At 44.7% G+C, this 23,217-nt stretch overlaps 1 protein-coding gene across 5 annotated transcripts in view; it reads right to left on the minus strand.

The window, feature by feature from the left end:
- Positions 1–23,217, minus strand: part of MED24 (mediator complex subunit 24) — a 598,903-nt gene that overhangs the window by 334,108 nt on the left and 241,578 nt on the right. For all 5 annotated transcript variants that reach the window (XM_069634774.1, XM_069634779.1, XM_069634777.1 and 2 more), the window contains exon 10: positions 5,745–5,858. In XM_069634774.1, coding sequence (XP_069490875.1) covers positions 5,745–5,858 — 114 coding nt within the window. The remainder of the gene's footprint in view (positions 1–5,744; positions 5,859–23,217) is intronic.

The following is a 23,217-nucleotide window of genomic DNA, read 5'->3' on the forward strand; positions in this document are numbered from 1 at the left end:
GTACCCTTTTAAGGCAATGAGAATGAACAATGTGTTCTCTGATGTTGCCATCTCTGATCACCTAAGCCTGTGAGTGCATTTAGTTGGCAGTTTGTGGGCAACACTTGTAACTTTTCTCCTCTAGTTCAATGGGGACAGTCTTCATCATCTACCTCGTTTGAATGGGCATTGACCTGTTCGGTTGGGTCACGTGTGTTGAGACCACGAAATGAAGCTGTCCTGCTTGTAATTCTGAGGATTGTAGCCTGATTTTTTGCAGGTGGCTCATTGCCTTGGTAACTGCAACTTTCCAGTCTCCACTTGTCCTTGGCTGGGTGCCTCGTTTCTGCTTGCCTCTGACTGCAGCGATCATGTCAGCCCTTCCATGCAGCTAAAGTCTGTCTCTCCTTCTCGGTTCGCTTCATAGACCTATGGCTTCCATATTGTTCCCTACGGCTTCCCTATGTTAGTGGCAGTCAAACATGTGCAAGCTAAATATATGAATACATTGAATCTTGCGGTTTCAGCTTTGGTGAAAGATATTAATATATAGAAATATACATCGAGGACCGCAGTGATGGGCCTAGAAGTGAGGCACATCTGTCGTTTCTCTGCCCTCGCGTCTGGAGTCACATGGGGGGCATGAGGGTCAGATTTGGCCGCCCACCTCCACTACCTTAAGCCTTGTGTGATTCATGTGTAGCTTTTGGTATGTTTCATGTGATTAGGAGTCCTCACATCCCGGTCACCCAGGCCCACTGCTGGAATCCCTCTAGGGGATCTTCTCTGAAGTCCCTGGACCCCAACTAACTCTAAAGTGAACTACTTGTTTTAAAGAGGCTTCCTCTGAACTCTGACTTTCCCTGCAACTGAACCCTATCCCCACCCTATCTCACCCTGCCTACAGCTGGCACCTAGACCACTAGGGTCCATCTTCTGACTCAGAGAACTCAGGCAATAGGGAAGGACTGGATAAGAAAATTATTCTGTATTGAAAAGTATAACACATGTTTAAAAGATACTTGTAAAAGAGTTGGTTGGTAACTGCCCCTCTGAAGTAGGAGCAGTTACAAGAGTTCTTACTTTCCTTTGAATGTGTTCTGCCGTTCTTAAAAGTATATGTAGGTTTCTTTTACTAGCCTGTGGATAGGACCCTGCTCTTACCAAATGTAATGCTGTTGGCTTCACCTAACTATTTCTTTCTGAGAATAAGTGTATAAGTTTACCAACTGGCTCTTGCTTCCCCTGCCCTGATTTATAGCCTGTCTAGAATAGGTCTGCCTTGGGCTTTACCTACCTTGAATAGTTGTGTGCCAGTCTTAAGTGTATTGTGGGTCTGCCTTGTGCCATCCTAAAATAAATTGGAGTTATTGCTTACCTTAATCTGTGCTCCACCGATCCGAAAAGCAACTGTAATACTTTATTACAGTATTAGGTCTCACCCAGTATAACTGAAGGTTAACATAAATGTAGACCAAATGGCGAAGGTCAAGGTATGAGATAACACACAACTTGGAGATGGCGAATCACAGCACTTTTGAGATTAGTGCTAAGTGCTTGTTTTGTAACCAACTGCAATTGCATTTTTTCTCTTTTCTCTTTTTTGTTCCAAAACCTCAAACCTTTGTTTGGACCGGCAGTTGGTTTGTATGGTTTTTATGTTGCAATATTTTTTATGTTTGTAACAAACAAAAGTAATGTGTGTATGAACATGGAACTTTGGTGCCCAAAACCATATGGAATGATTGGGGTAGGGTATTTGGGTATGAATCATACGTGGCTCATGTGATTATGTAAATGTACACATGCCTTGTGCGGCATGTATTATTTGTGTGTAAGTTAGGTAAGAATTAGGGCAGCCCACCTGGTGTGACTTATCTCTTGGTATTAGGTAACCAACCTTTTAATATAGGCCTGTACTACACAAGTTGGTAGTCTGACTGAGAAGCCAGGCTAAGCTTAAGAGGGATAGTGTGAGCTGTAGAGCTGTACAATGAAATCAGTAACTACAGGCATGCAAGTAAACACTTAAAGTTTTAGTATAAATATGTGTTTATATATACACAACAATATATAGGCATCCTTTAAAAAGCAGCAACTAGCAGTTACATTCATCCCAAGTTAGGATTCAACTCAAAAAGTGAACAATAAAGCAGTCGAGTAATTTTTCATATGCGACACATTTTCCAGCTCCAAGGGTGATGTCAGTTGAGGTTAGTATAACACTTATTTTGTATCACCTTTGGAGTATTGAATTATTAAGGTGGGCAAGGTTAGGGTTAGATCAGAGCAGACTGGTATTCTATAAAAACAGTTAGATTCTCACAAAGGGGTGCAGGCAGTCTTTTATCCCAGCGTTAAGAGTGTTCAGCCATTAAAACCAGTAAGGGAACAAGCACTGCCAAAGCAAATAGGTTCAGAAGGAGGCCTTTAGGGAGCCAGGACAGCCAAAGTCAATGGGAAAATAAAGTTCTGATGCTCTTCTTCTTAGAAACAAATTCTTAAATAGTCAGTGCTCAAAAAGGAATCCCAGCAACTCATGAGGAGGTGCCTTCAAGAAGCACAAGCTGAAAGGCCAGTGCAAATGAGTTGAGGTGAACTCAGAGTAGGGTTAAATAGCACTCCCAAAAGGTAGGAAGCACCCCAAATCCCACAGTACCTCTGAACTGAAGACGTTGTTCCAGCTGGATTCAAGTCTGCAGACACTTATTCCTAGTCCTTGGTCGTGGTGACAAAAGGGTGGACGTCTGGTGGGCTCCTGCAGCAGCAATCGAGAGAGGGACCCGGCAGCAATGGATTGGTGTCGATTCAGCGTCTCTTTGTGGTTTTGGCACCTTTTTCTCAATGCCAAATAAGAGCTCTGGTTAGAAGTTCATTGATCCCTCTGTCCTGGACTCTGGTTAGGGGAATCTGGACGTGGATTTTCTGCTTCTGTAGGTTCCTCTGATGCCCACGAAGATTTGGCCAGATTCGTACTTCGGAAGACAATGCACTCACAGATGATCGAGGTACCCCAAGTTGGCCAAACTAGAGTTGGTCTTGAGGCTAGTGGGTCCCACCAGCCTAAGGGAGGAAGTCGTTGCGTACGGGTCTACCCTGTCGATTCGAAAATGGGGTCAGCACAGCTGCAGGGCTTCAACGGGCACTTTACGGTCCAGGTGGGTGCTGCTGGTGGCTTCTCTCGTCTTCTACTTTGGATGTTGTTCTCCGGTGGTCAACTCTGCTTCTAGTGCCAAAAACCTAGCTTTTTATGCAAGTTCCATTCTTTCACAGCCCTAGGCTGTCAATCACACAGAGGGATGGCTGTCTTCCAGGACAGCCAGCCAGCCAATAGGAAATGGTTTTACTCAGGCACACCTAGAGACAAAGGGCAGGGACGTTTTGTGACCCTCCCTCACTTCTTGCTTTTCCAGACACACTGGAGCCAGGCGGGCTTCAGGGCTGAAGCCTGCCAAAGGCAAAATACACAAACCTGATTCAAATAACAGAGTAAAGGCCCAGAAGAAACTATCTGACAACAAATGGCGAATAAAGAAGACAGGGTCCATTTTGAGGAAATAGTCACCCTTGGGTGCAGTACTGCAGCTGAGGTATCAGCCTGCAGATACATGTCACTAGGTAGTAAAAAAGAAACCACTACCACCAGCTATTCAAGTGAGTTGGTGTAACAAAATGTTACCCACCCCCCCAGCACTCCACATAGGGCGGTGTGTGCTGGACCCATAAAGTAAAGGTAGGTAAGACAGGGGTCATCTTACTATTGTTGGGAACAGTAGTAGTTCAGCCAAGAAAACATAGTTAAACATTAAGAAACGTCCAAGGGACTGCTCAGTGGCACTGCACAAAAGGTGATGTGTGCCACAATGCAAAAACAGATGCCTATGGGGTTTACCAGACTCCATAAAACAGTGAGTAACACAGAAAATCTTAGTCAGGAAAACACATGCAAGAGTGAAAGAAAAGTCCCACTCACTCAGGAGTAAAAATTAAAAAGCCCTGAGTCCAGCAAAAGAGCTAGGGGTCTCCAAGGTTAAAGGGAATGGGAAAATAAACGAGAATTCTCCCTAATATTATGATTATGTTTGATTGGTATTGTAGCCCTGAAGAAGACCTCTTTGGGGAAGTCGAAACACGTGTTGGCAGCAAAACCAGTAAAAGATACATGTCAAATCTGAACTTTGTACAGCCTTATACTAAGAGTGGAGTTTTGTACTGTCTCAGTTGTATGGTTTTACTAAGCCCTTAGGTAGACTTCAGAAAAACTGTCCCAACACATTCCCTACAGCAGGGGGCTCTTCTGCTGTCAACTCTACTTAAACCCACGATTCCAGGAGAGAGTAATTTTCTCTCCCCCTCACATGAGTGTACTTTTCAGGCAGCCAAATTCACCCTCCTGTCACAGACCTTGCTTTGTTCTCCCTTTCTCTCCCCTATAGGAAAGCCTCAAGCTTCATGCTCTCCAATACCGACCAGTAAGTCTTTAGCAGCCAATCCTACGCTTGGCGGTTCCAAGAGTTTTTCCCCCACAGTCTACATAGTCACTCTCTAAAGGGCTTCCGGACATCCACCAGCTTCGTCAAAGTAGTGGCCTCCTTTTCCATTCAAGAGGTTTCAAAGCCAACATCTGCTTCCGCTGGGGTCTATGATACCTACCTAGTGAAATCTGTCTACTTCAGCAGTGACCTGACCCATCTTTAGTTACCTGAAAGCAAATTATTGTTCTCTTGCCGTAAAAAACATTCCTATGCTTCAATACCCTCATTGTGTGGTATTGAGGTTTACACATTTCTTACATCTATGGTAAATAGAAATTATGTTTCATTTCAAGTGAGTAATGTTCTCCACTATTCATAGAAAATCGCTAGTATCCTTCGCACAGGTTGATGCTTATTTTATGTAAAAAGTATCCATATATTGGCCAAGTCGGTCTAACAAACTATTATTACCTGCGATCATTGGACAGTCTGGAGGATTATTAACATTTTTGTGGATATGAAGGAGGCTCATTTATGAAGAATGATCTTATATGTAATCCAATTATTTTCATCAGAACTTTCCAAAATAGAATTTATGTGGACTGAAACATCATATGTTGAATCGTTATTTAATCGTAAACGGGTATTTCTGTCCTGTAGTTGATTATTACACTGTTCAAGGTATTTTGAAGTCTCCATAATTACTAGGACTCCCCCTTATCTGCGAGTTTGATTGTCATCTCCATATTTGTAAAACCATTTTTTATGACTTTCAACTGATTAGATGCCAGATTTCTCTTTGTAAAGTTATCGATAGTTTTTCAAATTGTTGAAGTGTTCTGTAGAAACATTCCAATATTGGATTCTGGATACTAGGAAAAAATACTCTTTCGTTTAATTTCTTTATATGGAGGAGTGTCTTCTGTCACCAAGTCCTGATTCAATTAAACAATTGAGTTTAAATTTGCCCATTAGCCCTGCTACATCATTAAATTTTCTTTTTCTCTAGTCTGTTTTTCACTTCCTTTCTCTTTTGATCTTTGTTTTTTTATTGCTTATTTTCTATTGTGTAAACTGTCTAAATTTGCATCAATAGCTATTCTTTCACTTTTGATGGTAGTTTGGTAGGTGTATTGCTTCATTGGTTCGTCAGGGAGTTGGAATTAAATAGATCGAAAGCCATGTATAGATTGCATCATTTTTATAGGCATAAGTATCTCGACAAATCTTTCTATTCTTTGCTGTTGGATTTGAGGATTGTGAATGCTGTCCACATCAGCAGTGGCCCACCTTTAGGAATGTGAAAGCTGTCCACTTGAGCTCTTCAGTCCCTTCGGGAGATTCAATGAGTCCAACGAAGCAGGCCTTCCAGATCTCCAGAACAAATAGAGGGGCTGGAATGCACTAGAAGGAAGAGATGAAATGTAAGATGAGAGATACAAGAATGCAACAGTAGGGGAAACTATATCCCCATTCCACAAAGAGGATTACAATTAAATGCAATTAATATTAGGTTTATTCTTTTAGTTTACACAAAGGAAGATCAGTGTAAACTACATTCAAATTCAGGGCCCCAAAGCGCAAATGAGTGTGGAAGGATGCTTATTCATTTAGAATGATCTTGGTCTTCTAAGTAATCCACTTATTTTACGCAGCTCTTTCCAAAATAGAATTTATGTGCATTGCAATTTCATATGTTGGATCGAAATGTAGGGTTAAATTAGCTATTGTTGTAATTTCATCTCATGCTCCAGGAAGAGGTAGATTGAGGTGGTGAGTTTAGGTAAGTCTTAATTGATATGATATTTTATTTATATTGCGCTCGTACACAAGTGTTTCAGAGCACGACCAGGCAAAGGGAGGGGAACAAGGGAGAACAAAACAACGATCTTACTAGGCCCAGTGACATTGAGAACGCGCAAGTGCATGGACAAGAGAAAGGAGGGAAAGTGCAAGGAAGCGGGGAGAAGTGGAAAGTGCGGAACAGAGGAGAGAACAGAATAAATAATAAGTTAAATAAATAAATAATAAAGGCAATAAGCATTAGTAGTGCAGCCAGCAAGTGGCAAGTGCTAGATTAGTAAGATAGGGTATATCAGATAAGTGCAGAAGAAAAGTGGGAAGGTGACTGTATGGGTACAGCTACAGACACCAGTGCAAGGGGTGGCCCAGAGGCAGTGCAGGAGGGTGGCAGGGTGAGCAGGTACCAGAGCCCGAATGATAGAGGGTTGCCAGGTGCACGGTGCCGAGAGAGAAAACAGATAAGCAGGGGAGAAGAGAGCAAAGGCAGAAGCAAAGAGGAAGGTCTTGAGGTGCTTCCGGAACCGGAGATGGTTCTCCTCAAGTTTCAAGGTGGCCGGGAGGCTGTTCCAAAGGGAGGCCCCAGCCAAAGATAGATTTACCCCCAGCTCGTTTCTTTGAAAAAAGACTGACCCTGAGGGAGTTGGAAGTAGAGGAGCGAAGGGCTTGAGAGGGGAGGTATTTGCTGTCCAGTCAAATGGTCGAATATATTTGATCGAATGACAAATTGGTCGAAAAAAAAAGGTCGAATTTTTTTTAAAAGTATATATTTTTTTTGCTCTAGTATAAGTACAAATAGGTAAAAAAGGTGTTTTAACACCAAAAACAGGGGTTGGGGGGGGACCCCCCCAAAAAATAAATAAATAAATACAAATTCGACCATTTTTTCGACCAAATTGATTCGACCATATTGTAATTCGATCAAATGCATTCGACCAAATGTCTGGTAACCGAGGTATTTACGGAGGGATAGTTGAAGGTATTTTGGACCCAGGCCCCAGAAAGCCTTGTGGACAATGCAGAGGGTTTTAAATGTAATCCTTGTGTCCACTGGGAGCCAGTGAAGTGATTTCAGAGCTGGAGAGATACGATCCCAGGGCTTGAGCCCAAGGACAAGTCTCGCAGTCCTGTTCTGGATTAGTTGTAAAGGGCGGAGAGTGGAGGTAGGTAGATTTAAAAAAGAGGCTATTACAGTAGTCCAACCTAGAGAGAACCAGAGCTTGGGGGAAAGTGAAGGTCTACAGGTCAAGGACCCAGGAACACCCACCGAGGTACCCACCACCCAGCCCCAGGCTTGACGAACTGACAATAACTGAACACTCAACATTCCTAGAATTCCAAAGCGGACCTCACATGCTCACACATCCATGACATCACCAGATAGCACAGATCAGCATAAATATGCCAGGAATGCAAAAAGATGACCCTGCAAAGTTGATAGAGTGTGAATGGACCAATAGGAATGTGTTAGGGTGTTTTAAACAAGTTACTATCTGTGACAGAACTTAGAAAAGCCCACTTTTGGTGACAGGATTACACCTCTTAGTTTAGGCCTGTACTACCCAAATGTTTGGTAGCAATGGTTGAGCACCCAGGCTTAATCTAGGAGAGGGAAGGGCTGAAGTGAGCACACAGTACCTAGAGCGTACAATCCGTTCAAGGAAACACTGACACACTAGCAGTTATATAAAAATAGTCATCTATTTTGAATACATTAAGGCTTTTAAAAAATAAGTCATGTAAGTATTATTCACACAGTAATATCACAGTCGAATAAAAGGTAGCACACTTCAAATCAAATGTAAAGCCACACAAAAGTTAGAGAAAACTACTGCGACTAGTTAGCAAAAAATTAGATCAACTCTTGCAACTTTAGTTAACCCCTGCCCAACCAATCTTCAAAAGTCCAACCCTATACTAAAGGAGTCTCGAAAAGTCAAGTGGGGGAACTGGGGGTCCAGTGACCAACGACTGAGGAGGAAAGATGCAGGCAAGCTGCAGCCAGAGCAGAGTCTAGAATGGTTTCTTCAGGTTTGCAGGCAACAGTTAGTTTTGGAAATGTAGAGCCCAATGGGTTGTTCACCCCGATGGGACTCAGGGTGCCCTGGAGCGGGGTGCAAGTAACAGCTTAACTGCAACCCTCCAAAAACACCCTAGCAACTCAGCAAGACCAAGGTAAGTGCCGAGACTTGAGCCAGTACTTTATCAATGAAGAACGTGGTGCAGCAGGTTGGTCCCCAAGGAGAGGTGACAGTTGTCCCTGGTTCGGATTTCTTGGCCTGGATGGCTGGGTAAGGAACGTTGGCAGGAGCAGACGGATGCACTCGAGCAGTGGGACGCCCAGCAGTGGATCTTCGCGGCACTGGTGCGATAGAGCCATTCACAGGCTTCGGGTCAGCGACGGTTGTAGTCTAGGGTTCTCAGTCCATGACTCAGCTGAGGGGACATCTCAGAGTGGAAAAGTGTCACTGCAGGCCCAGAAGAATGCCCACAAGATTTTAGTTGGATTCGCACTTCACAAGATGTTGTGCCGCAAAATGGCACGGGTCCCGAGGGTATAGGGAGTTTGCAGCCTGGCAGGGTCACAACTCTTTCATGGGATGGTGCAAAACGCAAGTGGTCTGGAGATTGGTTAGGCCCACCAGCCCAGGAGAGGAAGTAGTCTTCAAAAGATGTCCCTGTCACTCTGAGTCGGGTCTTCAGCAGTCACTCAACGGCTCTGGTGATCTCTTGGATGTTGCCGGGATGTCCTTTTAAGGATTCCTCTTTGGATCTTCTGAGTCGACCACTGAACTGAGGTTCAGATCCAGTACCCTCACCTTTTATGCAAGAAAACTGGCTGAGTCCACCAATCACCATTCAAGCCTTTCATGCAAATCTGGGGGGTGGCTGTCTAGGGGGACAGCCAAAACCTCTGTTAAAACTGGTTCCAGGCAGGCACACTGCAGGACAAAGATCAGGGGAGTTTCAGTTACCTCCCCCACTTCCTGTCCTTTCAGGGACTAAGAGCCTTGGTGGGCTTTCCAAGGGAAGCCCGCCAAAGACAAAAGACCCATCAAGACCTCCTCCCACCCTGGAAGGTAGAAAAAGGCTCAAGTAAGAACAAGTCATGAACAGGGCTTTAAAAAATACAGCCAGCATTTTAGGCAAATGGTGGCCCCTGTATCCCTACTGCAGCTGCGAAAACAGCCTACGATAGAAGTCCACAAAATGTTATGATAAAAGGGTACACTGCCAGCAGCCTGTCAGACAGCTGGAATTGTAACAGTGATCAAAAGTTACTGGAGCAGTGAGAAAAGGGAGACGTTTCCCCTCAGCACTTCACATGAGGTGGGGTATGTTGCTCTCTCAGCATGAATTACAGAAGGGACAAAAGGGTGCCCCCCCCCTGCACTGGTAACAGTAGTTAACCAGGGAAAATAGAAAGGAAAGCACAAGGAGCTTCAAGAAACACTGCACAGAAAGTGCTGCGTGCTGCAATAATAAAACGTAGATGCCAGAATAGAAAACACAAGCATAACTCCATTACAAAGTATCCAAAGGAGATAAAAAGGGTTTCCAAGTACAGAGTAAAAGAGGGAGTGAGTGTGGAAAAAGGCTCCAAAGTACTCAGGAGAAATAGTCAGAAAATCCAATAGCCCAGCAAAAATGCTGGGGGACTCACAAAGTGGGAATGAATTACACTCCAGAAGGAAATTCTACCTAACGGAATGGCATGCTCCAGCTTGAATTATTGCATATGAATGTGAACGAGTTGCATCCGCAAGGATTTCCTGAGGCTTGTGTTCAAGCCCCGAAAACACCACTATGATCCTTCTAAGCTTTGGATTTGTTCAGATGTCCTGTAGCTTAACCAGGGTAATGTGTCCAACCCACAAAGGCAGACCTCTCGGGACGGGAGTGTAGCCACAGAAATACAGAATAACAATATATGATGTTAAATAATTGGCTGTCCACACAAGTGTATCAGCTGCATACTTGTGTATGCAGTTAGCAAGTAAGTAAAATATAATTGTATTGACATGTTGTAGATATGTATGTTTTTTATTGAGCATTTGTTAGGCGCCTATACAAACAATGGGGTTTTCAGGCGCCACAAGACAAAAGTGGGGAGGGAACAAGGGGAGTAATTAAACAACGGTAAAAGCAGTAAATAATCAAACAATCGTGATCCTACTAGGCCTTGTGGCATTCGGACATGCAAGTCCAGTGACGAGAAGTGCAGGGGAGTGGGGAGGAGGTAACAGGTATGGGCAAGTGCTGTGTGAGCCCAGGAGGGGAAGTATCAAGGGGTGTCCGAGGAGCAGGCCACTGGCTAAGTGTGAAGGCAGAGGTGTCCCAAGGAGGGGGAGCACACCTGCCCAATTGGGGGCCCAAAGGGTAGCACTGATGGGGGGGGGGGGTGCTGGTGTCGACTGGGCAGACTCCATTGAAAACCTGCAAGACCAATGAAGGACTAGGCCGCCAGTCTCCACGGCAGTAGGGAATTAGCAGGGGAGGGTGAGTGGAAAGAAAAGTAGAGTTTTGAGAAGTTTCTGGAAGTTAATGAGGTCTGGCTCAAGTCAGAGAGGGGCAGGGAGGCTGTTCCAAAGGGAGGCACCAGCCAATTAGAGAGCCATCGAACCCCCCACCCCTCCCCCCACTCTCTGCTTGAAGAAGCGTTTGGTCAGCAGAGAGTTTGAGCTGGAAGAGCGCAGGGCTCGAGGTGGGAGGTATTAAGGGAGAGAGAGTTGGAGATAGCAGGGTCCCAGGCCCCAGAAAGCCTTGTGGATGATGCGGAGGGTCTTTAATTTGATCCTTGTGGCCACTGGGAGCCAGTGAAGAGATTTGGAGGGCTGGAGAGATGCAGTCCCTGGGCTTGAGGCCAAGGATAAGTCTTGCAGCCCTATTCTGGATTAGTTGAAGGGGGTGGAGGGAGGAAGAGGCTGTTGCAGTAGTCCAGTCTGGAGAGAACCAGAGCTCTGGAGACACTGAGCTTCTGGGGAAAGGTGAGGAAAGGAAGAATGCGCCTAAGGAGATGAAGCTGAAAGTGGGCCTTCTTGGCAAGGTCCAAGATGTGAGGGGTGAAGGCGAGAGAGGAGTCGAAGAGGACAGATCTTTGGCCTCACTGGATGGCGAGGATAGAAGGCCCAAGGAGGGTGTCCATAGGGCCGGAGGGAGACAGGGTGCAGGTGTCCCAATAAGAAGGATCTCCGTCTTACTGGCATTGAGACAGCTCATTAGAAGCACACCGTGCCTGAATAGCAGTCACACAATCGGGAATGAGAGAGGAGGAAGAGGAGGTGGTAGACAGAAATTTGAAGCAAAGCTGTGTGTCATCAGAAGAACACTGGAAATGAAGAGAGAAGAAGGAGATCAGGTGAGCAAGAGGGGCAATGTAGATATTGAAGAGCCACAGCGATAGGATAGAGCACTAGGTAACGTTAGAGAGTGAGGTGGTGGAGCAGAAGGGGGGGGGGCAGTTGGTCTCACTTTCTCCCGAGACAAACATCAAATCTCCCTTTTGGGCTTAGCATCCAGAATTAACCACCGATTATGCACACACCAGCAAAATGGTGAATATGCACATGCAGTCCTGCACCGCCAGATGTGGAATCCTCAGCTCAGAAACTGTTCTCAGGCGCATCTTTGCGCAAAGTTGTTTATTTCAGTCGACGGCTGGCCTACCACCCTATAAACGACTCCTTGAGGTACTGTGTTTGCAGGTCGCCTTGTCAAAGGAGTTCATGTCTCCTCTGCAAATACGTGGATCAGAGGTGTGATTCCTACCTGTCTGAACTAGGCCGCTACTCCCGCTTGCACTGAAACACTATCCCTCCCGAGTGACTCCTATCATAGATAATAATTTCTGGGAATCTGGCTACCTAACTGTCTAGGTACCCTAAACCTTTGCTGTTTCCGGACCTTTGTTACACTCTGGTTAAACTGCTGAGGATTACAGTAGTCCCATTGGTCTGTCCGGTTACCCTTGTGTTAAGTTGGATGGTAGATCTGCTTCTTCTGCTTCTACCTGCACCCGAGGGGGCCTTTTGAGCCTCCCAGTCTCCCTCCGGTGTAGGTCATTCTTGTTAATTAGCTGACCACTTCTACACCTTTGTTCCTCTGCATCCCTGTTCCTCGTCCCAGTACTGAGGGAATTATGGGACTTGAAGTCCCTAATGACAATAAAGCATCAGGAGACTAGGGCCTCAGGGAAAGTTAAACAGGGGAATTTCCCTTTCCTCTTGACCCGTTTCCTCCCTCATGTGATCCTCCCGCAGAACAGACTCCCAGGGTCGGGATTAGAAAGCGTCTGCCTTTTCCTGCCACATGAGGAAGGTCCCAGGCCGAGGTTTTGGGGGGAATCACTACAGATTCATCACAACTTCCTGCTCTCGGGTCCCCCAAAACGATTCAGACTCAGAAAAACCTAAACGCACAAGAAAGTGGACTGGTGCATACGTATGGAGAAGGATGAGTGGAGACGGGGCTGATAAATGCATTTGTTTTATAAGTAATCCTTGAAGCATAGGCAGGCCTCTTTATAGGGCATGCGTGACATTCTGTAGTAGTAGTGAAATAGAAGGTGTGACATTGGGAATGTAGCCATATGGCCAGGGTGCGAGAAACACTGAAGGATCGCCATACTGAAAGAAAGGCCTAGTGTTTTGTGCAGCTCGTTGGGAATAGGGTAGCGTGGTCTAATGAACAGTTTTAATTATCCCTTCCCAAGCCCCAGTAGAGAAGCCCAGAATAATATTATTCACACCAACCAGATAATGGCTCAATTGTATCCAGCTGTAGACCTGCGAAATGTAAATGGAAAGTGAATAGCAGAGCAAGGGTAGGACTGCGGCCGTCCTGAAGGACAAACCCATGGAAACCAGGATAGAGGTCTTGAGCTGCAAAAATGCCTGGTTAAGATTTAGGGTACTAGCACCCTCCAGGGGAATGGCCGCCCTATTTGAACTACCCAACAGATGGAAAATGAAGTCCCAAAATTGGGCCGATTAATGTGGTCTCCGAGGCAGCAAGAAGACATACCAAGGAGGGGCAACTCATAAGGGGGGGAACGAGCATTAGAACATCCAGTGATTGGTGATACGAGGAATAAGAGGTGACTGCCAACAAAGTTAATACTGAGTGGGGAGGCACGGTGGGGGCGCCTGCATGTCTGGCATCAAGAGAAGCGCACCATTATTCTAAGAGACCAATTGGACCTCAAAGCTATCCACTGAGCACACATTAACGAACAAGGGTACACCACGTGATTAGGCCAAACGGGGCTTTAACATTCCAGGTAACTGGCCAATCCAGTAGCTGGAAACCAAGGTGATGGAGTAGGGGGGGGGCACGTGTTAGAGGGCCAGGGTGGATTTGGCCAAACTGTCAAGGTCAATAGGGGACTGATAGTATATATATATAAGCTGTAGCTGTAAGGGAAGTTTTCTTAAAGTCCACCTGAGGTAAGACTCTACAAACGTATCCCTCGCTGTACAGGCCCCAACTCTTCGTATAAGTCTGTACTACCCAAAGGGTTGGTACAATGGCAGAGCAGCCAGGCTTATCTTAGGAGGAGGATGTGAGCTGTGGGTAAGTACAAAGAGAACTCAGTAAATACATAGGCCCAGAGAAACTCTTACATACTAATAGTTATAGTAAAATAGATATTTATTTTATATACACAAGGCAAAGTTATTCAGGTAAGTACTATTTGAATTAATCAACAGAATAGAAAACATGAGCAATACTTCAGGTGAGTAAACCAATAGTAGGGAATCATACAGATCATGAACACAATTCAATGTTAAGTAAAAGCACTTGTTACAGCGACTCAAAATGTTCTGGCGTAGGAATAAAAAGGGTTATACAACACCAACAATAGCAGTTCCATACTTTAAAAGACATGTATTACTTTTCAGAGGCCTTAAATCCATTCCTATCTCGGTAGGAGTTCTTCATAGTCAGATTGGAGCTAAAGCAGGTAAGGCACAGCAGCAGAAAAGGCAAAGTTCCAGAGGATTCTTCAATTACAAGAAAGATGCTTTTGAGGGTCAAAAAGCTTTTGGTTACCTTGGCTTGCTATAGGCACACAAGTGTTAGGCTTGGGCCAACGGTATGGATGAACACCCAAACACTGCAATTAGCAATCCAGCAGCACAGAAGCATCAAAATGGCTTGAGGCAAGTACTTCCCGAGCCCCGTATACCAGAGGAGTGATGCCGCTGGATTCTTTCACGGTGCAGCAGCGGTCGACCCGGTCTCTTGATCCTTGGTCGTGGTGATAAAGGGGGGACTCTGGAAGGCCTGTTGCAATAGCAGTCGAGAAAAAAGACTCAGCAAGGGATTCCTCGTGCTCCAATGTCGGTCTGCAGCGACACCAAGAGGGAACATTTACTGCCCGGTCAAATCGCCTTGATTCTTCGGTCCTGCACTCTGGTTAGTTAACTTTGAGGAGGACAATCTTGCCTCTTGGGGTCCAACATTCTGAGAAGATTTGTTCACGGGAAGACGATGCACTGCAATATGGTCGGAGGTCCTAGGATATTGGTGGTTTGCAGCCCAGGGGGGTCGCAGCACATGGGGGGATAGCTCGTCTTGCAGGTAGTCTTATGACTAGTTGGTCCCACCAGCCAAAAACCTTCTGTAAAAGAAAACCAGTTTCACTTTCGCTTGAAAACTGTATTTCTCCTCTAAACCAATAACTGTCCTCTGGGTCATACTGCCCCGATCCAATTACAGTCCTCTCCCGCTGGTGGCCATAAAGTGGCAGTATGAACCAAGAAGAGCCACAGAGGGGAAGGCGGGAGGGTTCGCATGTGAATTCATGCCAGACCCATGCTGGAGAACAAAAGTTACAGTTAAGTAACTTAACCCTTCTCCAGCAAGGGGTCTGCAATGGATTCACATGCTCATGAATGAAATTTACACAGCATTACCAGGACACAACCACGGGAGGTGGCAATGGCTCAACAGAAGTAACACTCATCCCTGGAGCAGACACACCTCAATTGAACAGGTTGCGTAGCACCGCTTGGCTGACCCGGGACTCCTCCCTGGAATCCCTGTTGACGAAATAGAACCTTGTAAAGGCGTGCGTGGTGTGAGAAACCTGAAGGTGTTTCCCGATCTATTCCCCAAAGATCTATCATCCAGGTGGCCAGGACAGGCCCATCGGTATTGTATGCAGTTCCTGGGGGTGGACCAGTGAGGGAGGATCACCTGGATGGGGGGGTTCTTGGGGAGTGGGAGACCGACAGGTGAGACGCGGTATCCCCTTCTTTTTACACCTTTCCCCCATCCTACCACGTAGGACATTCAAAAACACTGCCTCTGCCAGTTTTCTGACACAAACACCTTCGCACAACACGATGTTTACCCGACATGTTCCAATACAAGGGTCAGGCAATTCCCCACAGGGATAAAAGGTGGAGCACAAAAGCACAGGACGAGCAAGGCCGACCGTACGACGTGAGCGCTAACTAAGCACGGCCATTCAAGAGGAGGAAAAAGACGGCGCATACCGAGGGGTGACAAGGAGTGAAGCAGCCTTGCCCTTTCCAACCAAGTCCTGTGAGTCCTCCACAGAAGGAATTATAAGATCGCAAACAATAGCCAGCGGGTGTTGTTGCAGATGTCTATGGTACACAAGACCCTCCTCCGCTGATAAACAAGCCAGGGAGAAACGCTGGTCTCTGTAGTACCAACCTTAAGTCCAAGGAGAAATAAAGCCAAGCGGTTCATCAAAGCCGGTGAATGGAGGAGAGAGTCGATAAGAAACCCAACTGTGTCGAACGAAAAGTATCAAGCGGCTAATTGTACTGTGAAAGGCTTAAAGAACTAATGATGTAAAAAATGGAACACCAGCAATTAAAGAGTCTGACACCACGTGGGTGTTCACGCAGGAAACTCTGGGCGATTACCTGATTATTGAAACTACCAAAACCAGAAGGCCTTGGGAAAGGTGAGAAGAGGGGTCAAAGTGGTCATATGGGGGTCTTGTAAAATCCTCTGGTTAGGGAGAATTCTCAGAAATGTGCCAATTCCCCTCTACTTTAGAGACCCCCAGCTCTTTTGCTGGACTCTAGGACTTAATTTTCAACCTGGAGAGAGCGAGACCTTGTTCCCACTCATGTATTTTTCTGGGATTTGAACTCTGATTATTTTGGTTTTTGGAGTCTGACAAACTCCATAAGCATCTTTTTACTTGAGACACAGCACCTTCAGTGCAGTGACACAAGGAAGTCCTTCAGATTTTCCAAAGGTTTAAAAACCTTCTCTTGGATAAACTACTGTTTCGAAGAGCAGTGAAGTGGAATTGACTTAATTTCTATTTGTAACCTTCTAGACCAAGCACACACTATATGACAACATGGTGCTTGAGGGGTTACTTAGTATCCCCTTTGTCTAGTTTCTCATGTAACATTTTTATGTTATCCTTTCCACAATTAATGGATGGTGCCAGTGGTTTACTTTGTGTGTTTTTACCTCGGGCTGTGTTCGCAGCTGCAGTGACGCACGCATGGGTGCCCATTTTGTCAAAATGGCCCTGGTCTTCTTTTTTTGCCATTTCTTGTTGTAAAGGTCCTTCTTGAGATTTACTCTGCGTGCCAAACCAGGTTTGGTCCCTTTGTTCATTTTGTCTTTTGCCGGCTTCACAAGTGAAACCCGCCTCCAAAGTGTCTAGTGGGGGCAGGAAGTGAGGGAGGTGCCCGAAACCCCTTGTGCTTAGTCTCCAAGGAGACTGGAATGCACTCTGTGATGGTTGGCTGGCTGGTTGGCTGTCCGACAAGGATAGCCACCCTGCTGGGTGATGGACAGCTAAGCTGGAATGAATGGGAGAAACCTGCATAAAAGGTGAGGCTTTTTAGCTGGAAGACAGAGTCGATCACTGGAAGAAGGAATCCGAAGAACTGGAAGAAGACGCCTGCTGCAACTACTGGAACGTTGGTTTGACCGGTGAAGCCCTGCTGCTCTGCTGAAGCTCCAAGTTCGCCTCAACAGAGAAGCACCTGCAAAGACTACTTCTCTACTTGAGTTGGTGGGACCAATCAACTCCAAAGTAAGCCACCTGGATATCCAACTCGGAACTGGTTGAAGTTTCCACAGAGTGCTGCTAGAAACCGTATAGCCAGCGAGAGGAACACCAGTGTGTGTGCGTTGCTTTTAAGTTGGCCAAGAGCTCCAGGATGATCCTCTGGACTCCCAGGAAGCAGGACTGACCGAGCCTGAGCCCTCTCAACAGAATGCGGGACCCCAGAAGCAAGGAGAGTCCACCTCGACAGCCAAGAACCTCAGTGTTGCTGTTTGCGGTAGTCGCAAGAAGCTGAAACACTAAAGTGCCATCGATTTGAAAGTTTGCCGGTTGCGGTCGGTGACCGTCCCGTTGTGGTGCAGGAGTCCCCGAAGTCCTCCCTCTTGTGCCCATGACTGAGGCCCAGGAACAACAGGATCTGCAGAGCTGCACAGGAACAGAGGTCATCAGCTGCATCTTTTCTTCTGTAAAGTCTGAGAGAACTTACCTGTCACTGTAGATTTGCTTGCTCTTCTACTTCACAAGTCTCCCGGCTTGTGGCCCTACATTTGATTCTTCTTTCTTCATCGAAGACTTCTAAAACATTGTGCAAAGAATTTTACTCGCCTTCAAGAAGTGCTTCAGTTACATTGACTTTTGGCCATTGACATTGGCTTAGCCTGGTTCCCTGAATGACTCTTCTCTCCTCTGTTTTGTGTTGCACCCATCCTTCCAGGAAGGGGTTAACTTACTCTGCATTGGGGAGTTCAAAAGTATTTGCCTGCTTAAAGAAATATTTGAGATCTCTTGTTTATTCGGTTTAACCTTTCTTTGTAAACACCCTCTGCCTACTGTAGATGTAACTGTTCTATATTAACGTCCACAAGTCTCCTAGTTATGTATGTCACCTGAGGGTGTAGGAATTGCCTGTGAGACATCCTCAATGGGAAGTTCCTGAATCTAAGAAACCTAAGAGTGTGGATTTCTGAAGTGTATTTGAGTGTTGCTTTTATATTGTTCCTTCTACACTGTAGGGAACGCGGACCACCCGGCACACGGAGGACACATTTTTATGAGGTGGGACTGAACCCATGACGCACTGTTTCCCTTGCATTATGCGGATATTTAACTAAGCAAATAAGGCCTGGATTTGAAAAAGGCAATGTAAACCTGCCGAAACACGTGTCATCCATAAAGGCTATATTTCCAATATGTTTAATTAAAAAGAATCGCCAAAAAAAACCACATCAAGATTTTCTCATCTCTTTATTTTTCAGTGCATCGAAAACTGTAAGCTCACCCAACCCATACTACTTTGAACAAACAGAGTTGAGGGTCTCTATGTCTCCGTAGTACCTTACTCGGATGCGACGTTTGGATCTTCCATTAATATAATTTTTTTCAAATAAATATTCCAACACAAGCTGCATCAGGTCGCGAGGTACTCGCAAAGGTGTCAACCAAAAAGTCCCTCACCAGTTATTCATAACACCTGTGTAGTTCAGACTTATACCAAAGGTTGGGTACCTATTGCCAGGAGGCTAAGGTTGTTATAGTGCACCCTACGTGTACTACCCCAAATCTTTACCTAACAGTCTACCACTGGACGAAGGAATCGGAAGAAGAACTTGGAAGAGACGCCTGCTGCAACTCCTGGACCGTTGGTTTGCCCAGTGAAGCCCTGCTGCTGTGCTGAAGCTGCAAATTTGCCTCGACTAGAGAAGCCCTGCAACAACGACTTCTCCCCTTGGGTTGGTGGGACCAATCAATCCCAAAGTCAACTTGTCTGGACCTCCTCTCAGAGCTGGCTGTTTTTTTATTTTTTTTTTAAATTTGTTTTAGTTGAAATTAATCAACCTTTCAAATATAAATACAAATACATACACATTTAAAACTTTATTATAAACAATTATACTTAAAAATAAAAGAAAACAAAAAAAGATAACAAAAGATAACAGAAATACATGAATAATCAAGAATAGTTGAATAATCAATAGACTCCATAAAATGGTTTAATAGCAAATCGTTCACTTAGGCTCCAAGTTTACACTTAAAAGAAAATGTACAGTAGCAATCTGTAATGGCAGATACCCTGAGCCCAAAATTAGAAACCAGGACAGGTCTTGAGATGCAAGCTGTAAATAATTACAATGTCGCGCAAAATTTATTTCGCACAAGGGGTGAAGTACTGAGCATTCTGTAATGAGATGCCTCATAGTTTCACAACTGTTCATCGATGTGCAAAAGCGCCAAAGATTTTCCGAGTGGCTCAACAGTTTCCTTTTTGATAGCAACTCTCTAGTGCCCCACACATTGAAGCGTAATTTCAAAATGTGGTGCCGGTAATTAGGGGATGGACAGCGTACTAAATAGGATGGCAAAGTACGCATTTTTTTGTGTGGAAATCGATTAGCATCAGCATTGTGATATGCAAGACATCCATGTCGAGTTGAAATCCAGTCTGTATGATTTACTTTTGATTTAGCTTTATCTGGATTTCGAATCAGTAGATCTATTGATACCTTTGCTTTGATTAAGACACAATAAACCGACATTAACTACGATTTAATGAACGAATGTTTACTTGAAAAAATATATGATGAAATATATTTTAGGAGGACTTGCGATGTTGTAGACATCAAGCATTTCCTAAAAAAGGCGCATTTGCGCCAATTGAAAAGGGTCTGTAATGAGATCAATCCAAGCTCGTACCTTAACCAAGTGTCAGGTTTCCTTCTCTTATTCAAGTTTCCTTTTCATTATTTATCCTTTTCAGATTAGCTTTGTGTGGGTGGGAAGTTTTCCATTATAGTTGGTTAGGCCTTAACTTGATAATTCAGAATCCTGGTTCTGACCCAAGGCAAGATGGAGCCTCACAGTGACAGCTCTGATTGGCTAGAAGACAATGCTGAACAACAATGAACATTCTAAACTGTCACTCTGTGCCTTTCATCATCAAAACCCCATCTGAGAGGACGTGTTCAGTGGCTGCTCCTGCTTTAGTATTATGCCTGGTGGATTTTATCCTTCAGATCTCAGCAGTTGAGCGGCTACTTTCTTGGGGGTTCAGGAGAAGTCTTCAGCTGGCAGGAATTCGTTTTGGAAGATAGGAAAAGCAGGAAATCTTTGTGAATTCGCTAAGGAGATAAGTGACTTTATTTCTACTGTAAATCTGTTCATCTTAAATACAGTCTCCTTGAAAATTCGTTAAAAGTAGTGTTTCAACTAAAACAATTGAACTATCGGTGTGCGCTTGTGTTTCCAGTGCAGTGTTCCTTAGCGCGAGATTTTGACTGTAACGTGCGTATTCAAGTGAGCGCGTGCTTTCTAGCGTTTGTATTCCGAGCGCGAGCAGAGGTTGGTCTCGTGCCATTTTAAAAGCGCGTGTGTTTTATTGCGCGAGAGATCCTTTTCGCCAAAAGCTATACGCAGCGTGAAAACTACAAAGCGCGTGTGAAATACAAAGCGCGTGTGAAATATAAAGCGCGTGTGAAATACAATGCGCGTGTGATTTTTAGCGCGAGTATACAAAGCGCGTGTGGAGTATAAAGCGCGTGTGAAGTATAAAGCGCGTGTGAAATACAATGCGCGTGTGATTTTTAGCGCGAGTATACAAAGCGCGTGTGAAATACAATTCGCGTGTGAAATATAAAGCGCGTGTGATTTTTATCGCGTGTGTACAAAGCGCGTGTGAAATACAAAGCGCGTGTGATTTTAAGCGCGAGAATCTGTTCGTCGCGTGCCTTGTGAGTGCGCGTGTGTTTTTTCCATCGCGAGTAATTTTGCGCGTGACAATCACTTCGTTGCTTTTGAACTCAATAGCGCGGGTGTTCTTATTTCGCGTGTCTCGCAGGAGAATATTATTGCGCGTGTGGACCATTGCGCGTGTGAATTGTTGCGCGTGTGGATTTTTGCGCGTGTGGATTACTTGGATCGGCCGTCTTCATCCGTTTGCGCGTGTTCTTCAACCAGGAAGATTTCTATGTGAAGTTCAACGATTAATGGAAATAACCTGCGTGTGCAGTTAGCACGTTTTTTCCTCTTTCTTCAAGGATTCAAAGACTCAAGATAATTATAAATAGTTTGAAAAGTTTTGATATTACAAGAAAGAACATTTTATAGACAATCTAATTGAACTACCAGTGCAAGTTGGAAAAAAGACAAACAAAGAACTAAAACTTCCAGTTTTGCCTAATGTAAGAAGTTGCTGGGAATTTCTAGTATCGCAAGTAAGAGAGATTTTCAGCTTCTTATCCGCTTCTCTAAGAAATTTCAAGAGAAGAACCAGGTAGGATTCTCAATTATTAGTTAAGGATTAATTACTTCCCGTTCATAAGGTTAAGTAAGTGAATTAAGAAAGTGTATATGTTATTCTTTATCCTCTGCAGGTTCAGCACTGATTAGCCTTGACGCAGTCTGCCTGGTGTTGTTTTGTTGTCCCATTCCCCCTTTCCCTTTGGGGTGTAGTTTACAGAGCTGTATTGAAAACTAGTTCTGGGAAATACATCTCAGGGGGATTGTCGGGGGTTCAGCAGCTTCCGCGGATACAGGACCTCTCAGCCTGACAGAATGAAAGGCCAATAATTTAGTCCGCCCGAGCTGTCATGAACCCCGACGAATCCATGGAGATGTTAGGATCTTTGATTAGGGAGTTACGGGAGGAGTTGAAAATTTCTCGGGATGAGAATGCTTTACTTAGTCAAAAGGTGGATGACTTAAGTGTTAAAGTTACACAAATTCAACAGAGGGGAGAAAGGAGAGAGGATGAGGTTTCAGGGGGCGCAGGTTCTCCACCAGAGTTAGAAAGAGAAGATCAGTTACCACACATACAACGGGCGCCTACAGTGGCAGAAGGGGTAAGGAGTATAATTATGCCAGTGCCTTTGGCGTCCCCAGAACGTTATCATGGGGATTCCAAGAGATTTAGGGTGTTTTTAACACAATGTGAATTACATTTTATGAGTAGACCAGAATTATTTCCATCGGATGCTTCTAAGATAACATTTATGTTGTCATATCTTTCTGGGGAAGCATCTGCTTGGGCTGGGTTGTTGGTGAGTCAAAAGAGTGCGGTTTTAGAAAATTATACCAACTTTTTAGAGATATTCCGAAAAATGTTTGATAGAAGACAGCTATCTCTGGAAGTGGATGGTGAACTTTTAGAATTAAAACAAGGTAATAGAGACTTGATTGCTTATATAACACAATTTAAGTCCCTTGTGTTAGAAAGCAAGTGGCCCGAGGCTAAACAAGCTTCGTTGTTTTATCGGGGCCTTAGAGATGAGTTAAAGGATGCCTTGTCTGGAGTAGTTGAACGCCCTCCTACTTGTGAAGGTCTGATTGATTTGGTTATTCAATTGGATTTCCGTTTGAGTGAAAGGAAGGCAGAGAGACGTCATGGTCAGAGTGATGTAAAGTCTATACTTAGAGTAGATAGACCCAAAATAGAGAGTAGACCCAAAGGGAATAATTCATCTCCAAGAATCAGAGGCCCATTAACAGTGGAGGAAAAGACTAGGAGGAGAGATAATAATTTGTGTTTATACTGTGGAAGAGGTGGGCATTTTTTAGGAAACTGTCCTTACACTCCCAAGAAGACTTCTTCCTCAGCAGTCAAGGTACAACAGATTGCCAATACGGTGCAGACAGCGGTTCCTCATATAACCATAAATGTATCCTTATTTTTTGATTTGGAGTGTAAGGGAAATGGTCCTGTAATGATTGACTCTGGTGCGACTGGGAATTTCATGGATTGGGGTCTGGCCAAATCGTTGGGAATTCCAATTATTCTGAAGGAGGTTGTAGAGCAGGCTAGGGCTGTTGATGGTACATGTTTATCTTCTGGTCCTATTACTCATAGAACTGGTTCTTTAACTTTGGAGTTATCAGGAGGTCACAGAGAGATAATTTCATTTGAGTTAATTGATGCCCCTTTGTTGAAGATTATCTTAGGCATGCCTTGGCTTACTC

Source organism: Ambystoma mexicanum, chromosome 13 (genome assembly GCF_040938575.1).
Source record: "Ambystoma mexicanum isolate Mex_15411 chromosome 13, UKY_AmexF1_1, whole genome shotgun sequence".
NCBI lineage: Eukaryota > Metazoa > Chordata > Amphibia > Caudata > Ambystomatidae > Ambystoma > Ambystoma mexicanum.